At 49.0% G+C, this 8,495-nt stretch overlaps 1 protein-coding gene across 1 annotated transcript; it reads right to left on the reverse strand.

Annotated features, from left to right (window-relative positions):
- Window positions 1-245: 245 nt before the first annotated feature.
- On the reverse strand, window positions 246-5,007 carry LOC104155580 (alcohol dehydrogenase 1-like). The gene is made up of 9 exons (XM_009702177.1): window positions 4,990-5,007; window positions 3,776-3,877; window positions 3,426-3,564; window positions 3,005-3,095; window positions 2,670-2,889; window positions 2,287-2,547; window positions 1,857-1,992; window positions 408-546; window positions 246-270 (listed from the first exon to the last, which is right to left on the reverse strand). Exons 1-9 carry the CDS (start codon window positions 5,005-5,007, stop codon window positions 246-248), a joined length of 1,131 nt encoding a protein of 376 aa, XP_009700479.1.
- Window positions 5,008-8,495: the final 3,488 nt, after the last annotated feature.

Genomic DNA, 8,495 nt, shown 5'->3' on the forward strand with positions numbered 1-8,495 from the left:
GGACCTCTGTTGATTGAACGCACTGCATGAGACAAGTTTGACTGAAACCCTTTAATGGTAAAAGCGTTTTCTCGGGAGAAGCGTCTCTCTGGGTCTTGTCTGGGCGTGGGAGTGCTGGCAGCGGCACCAGCATCGGTGGGTTCCTCGTTCTCGTCTCCTTGTGTCCCACAAATTGAGGTGCTGGAGGAGAAGGGAGGTGATGTGCTGTGCTCGTCCCTCCGCTTGACCTGCCGTGGCCGTGTCCTTCAAAAGAGCAGGACGCTGCGAATACTGAAAAGTGGAAAGGAAGGGAGGAGTTACGAGCGCCGTGGCTGGGAGCGTTCAGGAGCAGGCAGCGGGGCAGGCAGGTGTGCGTGAGAACCGGCGGCCTTCTTTCACTCCCAGCTAGTCAGGATCTCGGATCTCACCTTTTTCCTGCACGTAACAACTCAAATCCCTCGTTCACTTTAGCAATCGGCAGCGTGTGCGTGATCAGCAAGTCTAAGTTCAATTTCTTCTCCAAATAGCTGGAAATGAATTTGGGGATACAATCTTTCATGTGGCAACCTAGAAAAGGGAGAAAGCACTTGCAGTGAATAATCAGAGAAATACAATTTTGGTAAAGAAGTCTTTGTAGAGTTTGCTGGTGCCAACAGTGTAGCAGCTCTCCTCTGAGCAGAATATTAGAGCTGACTGTGGGCTTGTCCCCTCTACCAGGCTGCGCTGACTTGTAAAATACACTTGAGGCTGTGCCCTTGTAAAGCACTGTTGCTACTTCTCAGAATGCATCAAAAGTAATAGGATGAGGCTAAAAATGTGAAAGGGTCCCTTCTCTGAGCTGGGAGTATAGCTGGCGGGAGCGAGAAGGTCCTTGAGGTGCAGCAGCCCCTCCTCTGGCACAAGACAGGGGCACTTACATCGCAGTGAACTACACGCTGAGGCTGAGGTCGATTGCTGGGGCTTGAGGGGAGTGTGTACGAGAGTGGCCAGCCCTGAAAGGCCAGGAGGCGGGTACGTGTGTGACTGAGGGCTGGGTATGAGAGAAAGCAAGAGAGTGGGAGAGGGAAGAAGAGTCTTGTAGTGGAAGGAAAGAGCAAGGTGCAACAGGAAGGTGGTAACGAGGCAACAAGGAATTGCTTTCATCGGACATTTATGATCTTCCTACACATACTGTAGGGCCAGGACTGAGCAACTGGTACTGCTGCCATCATCTTGTGAGAAGTTTTCCACTCCTTGTGAGGAGAATGGTTTTGTCCTTGTTTTAGTCTCTGGTTAGCGTAGACAGTTGTGTGTGTTGAACTGTATGGAATAGTTACAGGTTTATTAGCACATTTCATGCCTATCTATACAGTGGAAATGTAGTGCTCCTGTTTAGTTGTGGTTTTTTGGGTTTTTTTTCCCTCTGGTAAGTTCTCTCAGAGGCTTCCTGGGACATTGCCAAACTTGAAGTATTCTGGGTGACCAAGAGATTAGTGAGTAATGACTATGAGGAAAAGTACATTTTCTCCTACATCTGAGGATATTGCTCAGATGGAAAAACACATTTTCAGGGGGAGAGGTAAAGTTTTTAAACTGAAAAAGGGTAGATTTGGATTGGCCACAAGGAAGAAATGTTTTACGATGCAGCTGGTGAGGCAGTGGCACAGGTTGCCCAGAGGAGTGTGGATGCCCCATCCCTGGAAGTGTTCAAGGTCAGGTTGGACGAGGCTTTGAGCAGCCTGGTCTGGTGCGAGATGTCCTTGTGCACAGCAGGAGGGTTTGACTAGATGATCTTCAAAGGTCCCTTCCAACCCAAACCATTCTGTGAGTCTATGATTTGGAAACTACCATGACAGGAAGAGACAGAAATGTCTAAAATGTTTCCCTAAGTTTCATACCTCCGAGCAGAGTCCCCTTCCACGTACGCCCAGACAGCAGAAGCATAGGATCGACAGACATCATTGAACCAGAAGGCGGTAGCCCAACCATCACGCAGACACCAGTGTTCATGTTGCAGGAAGCCAGGGCAGCAACCTGATGGGACAGGCGGGTGAATTAGAGAACGCACTGATGAGTTGGTCAGAAAAGTGTTCTTTGTGCAGTTATCTGCCCCTCCCTGGTAATCTGAAAACAAATACTCCCTTGTGCAGCAGAGAGGGAGAGCTCAGTGCCTGTTTTGAAACTTGTGCATCATTTTCTCACAAAGCCAACAGATCGCCTTTCTGAGTGTAGGCAGCAGGCAAGGAACTTCCCGCTGGGTGAATTTTACCCTGAGGGGAGCCTATGAATGAGCTGGGAATGGAGGACACGTGCTGAAATACCACCTACCATGGTATCCACACGCCCGATGACCTCAAAGGAGTAGTCCACACCATGGCCGGTCATCTCGGTGAGCACCTCCTGGATGGGCTTCTTGAAGTCGTGAGGACTGATGCAGTCAGTGGCCCCCAGCTCCTTGGCCTTGGCAAACTTGTCCTTGTTGATATCGACGGCAATGATGCGGGAAGCTCCAGCCGCCTTGCAGCCCATGACAACAGAGAGGCCAACTCCTCCAAGGCCAAAGATGGCACAGGTGGAGCCTGGTTTTACCTGCACAGCATGGGGCCCTGTGAGCCTCCAGCGTGAGGAGGAGGAGATTTCTGTTGCACAGGGTTGGTAAGGGTGCGAGGGCGGCCGTGGGGTGTTTGTGCTTGGCACGCCTGAATACCAACCTTGGCGGTGTTGATGGCAGCCCCGTAGCCTGTGGAAAACCCACAGCCGAGCAAGCAGACCTTGTCCAGAGGTGCAGCAGCATCTATCTTGGCAACGACGCACTCCGGGATCACAGTGTATTCTGCAAAGGTGCTGACCCACAGGAAGTGGTGGATCTGCTTCCCTTTGCAGCTGAACCGGCTGGTCCCATCAGGCAGCAGGCATTGTGATTTGGAGAGGCTGTTGGGAGGCACAAGCATTTGTTTTTCATTAAGTAAAGCACCCGTGGGGGTGTTGGACTTGTTGACAGAGCACCGACCCCATTTGAGTATAGGGGAAGGAGCAGCAAACTCACTGGGACTTCATGCAGTAGTTTGATTCGGGATTCAGGCAGAAGCTGCATTCCCCGCATTGAGGAAGGGGAATGAGGATGACTTTGTCTCCTGCAACAGAGCGGATCCTTGTTAGGTGTCTCTGGCTCAGCAGGCCCTGAGGGTGCTGCCTGTTGGAGCACCTCTGCTGAGCTCTCCGATGGCCGCATCCTGTCAGGAACCCTCTGATTTCTCTGTCAGGAGGAAATGCTCGGAGCCCCACTCGTGTGCGTGGGGAACAGACCAGGAAAGGGTAGGTGACAGTCCAGTGCAATGAGCGTGCCCTCAGGTTTTGCGCCGCGGACACAGGAGCAGGGGGGGATTTCTGAGCTCTGGGCAGCCTCGCCCGCTTTGAGAGCTGGCTCCTGGGTGGGGGTGTGTGTGTGTGTGGTTGTGTCTTTCCTGGTTTCACAGAAGTCGCTCCTTCTCCAACGCTTTCCACAATGCCAGCTCCTTCGTGGCCTGGGATAACTGGGAAATCCATGTTAGGAAAGCTGCCTTCCAAAACATGCTCATCTGTGCGACAGATGCCCGTGGCCACAATCTGTTCGGAGAGGAAAAGTAGATGATGGGCTTTAGAAATGGTCTGGCCGCTGCTTGACTCAGTTTGTGGAAGGATTTTTCAGAGGGCTTCTCTGGACAGTTCAGGCCTGGTTGTTAGCAGACACAGATCCCTGACAGGTATAGTCAAGGTATAGCCACTAGAAGAGCAATTCCCACAAGAAAGAAAAAAAAATAGCAAAACGTGTTTGTACCTTGATCCGGACTTCGCCTGCCTTTGGAGGTGCAACCTCCACCTCCTCAACAGACAGTGGTTTGCCCACGGCCCAGGCAACAGCAGCTCTGCATCTGATAACCTGGAAGCAACGGAGAGGATTACGCTGGGAGAGCAGAAACACGGGAGCGCTCAGCTGTACACGAAGCCAAGTGATGTTCGATAAACACTGGCATAGTGTGAAGTGTGAAATGCAAAGATGAAGTGCCCGGTCCCTAGAGGGTAAGGCTTGTGTTTTCTGTGGGAGTGTGGACCTGGAAAAAAAAAAAAACAAAGCTGCCGCGCTTGTGTCTGCAGAATGGGGCTCTGGGGGTGACTTGGGGTGCGGGGCCGAGCTGCTGCAGCCCAGGAGAGGCTGCAGGCCCTGCAGGGAGGGGAATCCTCCCAACAGCACCCTTGGCTGCTCTGTGCTAAGGGGAAGGTGAAGACAGCTCTGGCCCCTCTCCTGTTTGCTGCACGAGCACCAAGCTGCCTTTGGTAGGAGACATGGAGAAGAACCCTGAAGGGAAGAGACTGGTGTACTGGGCAGATTTGACCACAACACATGCGCTTCTGTATCTTCAGGCCAGAAGGACAGCACTTCTAGTACCAGTGGAAAGGCCCGTTAAGAGCTTTGCTGTTGGTCTTGTAAGGTATTGGACTGAAGGTAACTAAGAGGGGTTAAGAAACGGATTCTGTCTGTCCGGCAACTGGGTTATTTTTTTTCCCTTGCCGAAGGGATGATTTGCATGTGACATCGCCCAAACCCCGAGCTGATCATTCACACTGAGCTGGTTTGATGGCAGCAAAATTGAACTTGCAGCTTGAAAGGGGTTTTGGCAGGAGAAAGGTTGAATGCAGGAGATGGGCAGCTGCAAGAGCGCACCTCTCGAGAGCTTTGTTTCCCTGCCAAAGCGGGAGTGCGGAGCGGGGCGCAGCAGCGGAGTTGGTTTTTAGAGCGGTACGATTCAGTCTTTTCATTCCTGAGCTGCTGGGCAGCAGAGGAGAGGAACGCACTACCTAATGCAGGTACTGACAGGTGCAGTTGTATGAAAGCCAAAGCTCGTGTCAGTCAAAGGGGTTTGGCTGAGTTGGGGGAGTAAGGTCAGCGGAAAGAGGGCGTGCAGTAGAGGTGCACAGGCTGAGCCATTTGCAGAATATTTCCCCGAGAGCAGGGCACCTCGGAAGGGAAGATGGAAAATGCATTGTCCTTACTTTTCCAGCAGTGGCCATGTGGTCTTAGCAGAGCTGTCGCTGCAGCAGGCTGGAGGGAAGCTGTCGCCTGTCTGACAAAGACCTGTGTTGCAAAATGTCCCAGCCGTGGAACCGGAGCCCTCCTGGGCACCCACCGGCTGCAGCTGAAGGGGAGGCAGGGAGCGTGGAGGGGGTCCTGGTGGGGGACTGTCACCGGAAAACGGGGAGCTGTGGTTAATCTGTGTCCGATGCCGGATCCTGAGGAGCACAGCGAGCGTTGAGTGGAAGAGCTGGATAGTGGCAGGGAGATGGCTAACAGCCAGAAGGTCTCCAGGGAGGCTTTTATTGGTGGCTGTGCCTTGGGGCTGTGCCCTTGCCCTCCCGGCCTGAAAGGCACAGAGAGCGCCGAAAGATTTTTCTCTTCTGGTTGCTTCTGGCAGCTATGGAGGGAGGAGATCAGCAGCACTCATGGGGATTCCTCGAGGTCCCCGTGTTGCCAAGGGGTAGTATTTGACCTGGCAGCGGTTCACGCAAAGTATTTGCAAAAGGATTAAAAATTTAAAGAAAGAAAAAAAAAACCAACAGACCGTGAAAAGCTGGTATGGTGGGCAAACACGCAGGCCTTCTGGGAGCAAAGCTTAACTGTTTGTGGTGGTGCAGCTATTTTCACCTGGGGAGTAAGGGGAGAATGTCTTGGGGTGGGGGGTTGGTCCAAGGACACATTTGTTTCACTCCTGTATAACCCGGTTTGTGAGGGAGGTCACTCCCAATTATGTGTAGCACAGTGGGTTTTATTACTGGGATCTGTGCTCTCCATCTGATGACCTGGAAGCAATAGAGGGGATTATGCTGCGTGGGAATGATCAGTTACCTGTGGTGCACAGTCAGGGAGGGCGATCTTACAAGCACACAAAAATAGAGCTGCACAGCACCTGTCTTTCCACGCTGGAGGTACACAACCGTCCTGTGCTGCTTCCCAGGGGACTTGCTGGGTGGGTGGGATGTGGTGGGAGAGCAGAAACGTGGGAGCGCTCAGCTGTACACGAAGCCAAGTGATGTTCGGTAAACACTGTCGTACTGTAAGGCCTGAGGAAACACCGCTTGCGCTTTGTCAGACAAAGAGTTTGTCTCTTGGGGAAATTGCTGGCTTTTTCATGTCTTTTGTGGATTTTTCATAGTGTTGTCATGTGCTACTGGAGAGATTGTGCTCTGATGGGGAGTAAACTGAGTTTAACTGTGTAAACTGAGTTTATTATACACACACTTCTTCTGTTAAAATCTAATCTCTTCGTAAACTTATCCTCAAATCATTAACCTAGCTCGTTCAAAGGAAACTTCCTAAATGGAGGCTCACACAGAGCTGCTACATGTGGCCCTGCACCCACCTGGAGTACCTCAGCATCAGAGAGCCACTGCGAAGGGCTGGCAGAAACACGCTGTCCAGAGCTGCACTATCACACAAATCAACCTTCAGGTGAGTGGGGATGGGGATCCGAGGGGAGAAATACTCTAGGACATGTGAACTATTTGTCATTTTTCAGTCAGAAGCCACTTCTTTCTTCCATATGAAGACAGAACTAGATGGCTGCCTTATAAAATGTCCCTAATAAGAATGATTTCATGGGTTTATTGTTTTGGACCCCAGCAACTATCGTAATAAAGATACTAGCAGCAGGTGTTTACTGTGCTTGGCAGATTACAACAACAGAAACGGACTTTTCATGATCCTGAAGAGGACAGAAGTGAGGAATTTTGTTGTACTTTACTCCCTAGCTCTATTTTTTTCCTTCTTCTACTCTGATGACTACTGTTATATTCTCTACCCTTCATGCAATAGGGAATGCCTTGGAAAAAACATGTGGGGGATACTTTACCTCTCTGTACTCCTTCCTTCTGTCCTCACAAGCTAGGTTTTAACAGGGCTTCTTTGGCTTCTAAGTAATGAGTTAAACGTATCTTAGTGGTACGATAAACGAGCTTGGCCTCCACAGAAAACATTCTGTTAGAATACGCTGAGAATTGAGATACTCTTATGCTCTTGTAAAAAACGTATTGCTACAGATGAGATCAATTAAGTGGAATTAAACTCCCTCTCTTTCTATTTTGAATAGCGATCCAGTTCACACTGTTAGTTCACACACAGCGTGCCTTGAAAGAGATCGACTCTCCAACTGAACTGCACCTGAAAGATAGTAATTTTATGGTCCAGGAAAAAATCTTCAGACCTGACTGCACAGGTAACCGCACATAAACAAATGATTGAAGTTTGGGTCTTAATTGCTGTGTAAACTGAGTTTATTATACACACATTTGTTTTAAGGACCTTCTTCTGTTGGTAATCTAATCTCTTGGTAAACTTATCCTCAAATCATTAACCTAGCAGGGCCGCTCAAGGACTCTTTCTGCTGACACAAACAAGCAAGTCATCCTTAGCACGCAGTCCCCTTACATCACAGGCTCTTCTACCCTGCTACCACACACGTGAGTGCCTGCAAGCTCCGATTAGCACTTGCAAAAGAGAACTCAATGCTGACCATGTTTGCCGAGGCAGAAATAGCTTCTGTTCCTGTTTCCATGTTCCAAAGGCCGAAAGCAGTAAGATGCTTTATGTTTGATTTCTTGCCACCTGTTAGCAGTCACCTGTTTCTTCCCATTTACTCTGTATTCATACTTAAAGGGTAAGAAACCTCCCCTTTATTTCATGGAAACAAATAACAATACTTGATGGACATTCATATTTCTTCCCATTGTTGCCCAAGCATCGGATGCACTTGTATAAGTTGGCCAAAGATCTAAAGCCATACCAATGCAACAACTAAAGCATCCCCAAGAAAGAGGTACAAAGGTAAAAAAAACCCCAAACCACAACATGAACAATACCGCAGCAGTTTTATATAAAACGCTTGGAAGTGTTAATTTGGTAAAATATCCAGTGGTGAGACATTCTCCAGTACCTGAGTCTGTGATTTACTCAAATAGCATTTACTGAAATTATTAATTCAAACACATGGTCACCATAAATTTGGATCTCCGCACTAATTTCCTTGCCTATCACATAATGGAAAGCTAAAATCATTCAAGATGGATACACAGTTCTGACGTAGAGTTTTACTGGGCTGAGCTGCACACACAAATCTGTTAAGTTTGCAGTATTACAAAGGCCCAAAGAAACAGTTTCCTTCATTTTTCCTTTATTAAAAGATTGCGTATTAAAAGCAATTTAAAAAAAATCAAAACCTTTGATAACACCTGTGACAGCAGCAAGACCTGTAATTCATAGCTGGCTATTAAAAGAAAATTACAGCACAATACAGAGGATTTAAAGCAAGAATCAGGAGAAAGAGGCAGGAGGAAAAAGATTATTTCACTTATAAATGCTTTGCTTGAAGTCTGGGGTTTGAGCTTGATCCTTTTATTCAAGGGTGGTGGTGGTGAACCTTTCAGAAATGCCTTGGCTTGTATTTTAGATCAATTGTGTTGGAGGATGATGATGTTTGTACTGCTGCCGCTGAGCCATCTGCTGCTTA

Source organism: Cariama cristata, unplaced genomic scaffold (assembly GCF_000690535.1).
Source record: "Cariama cristata isolate BGI_N322 unplaced genomic scaffold, ASM69053v1 scaffold17840, whole genome shotgun sequence".
Classification (NCBI taxonomy): domain Eukaryota; kingdom Metazoa; phylum Chordata; class Aves; order Cariamiformes; family Cariamidae; genus Cariama; species Cariama cristata.

What these genes read in the sequence shown, in the direction of transcription:
- LOC104155580 (XM_009702177.1), bottom strand. An exon ending in CTGCCATCAACACCGCCAAG is followed by an intron (nt 2,548 to 2,669) that starts GTTGGTATTCAG and finishes CATGCTGTGCAG; the next exon opens with GTAAAACCAGGCTCCACCTG. An exon ending in TTGTTACGTGCAGGAAAAAG is followed by an intron (nt 271 to 407) that starts GTGAGATCCGAG and finishes TCCACTTTTCAG; the next exon opens with TATTCGCAGCGTCCTGCTCT.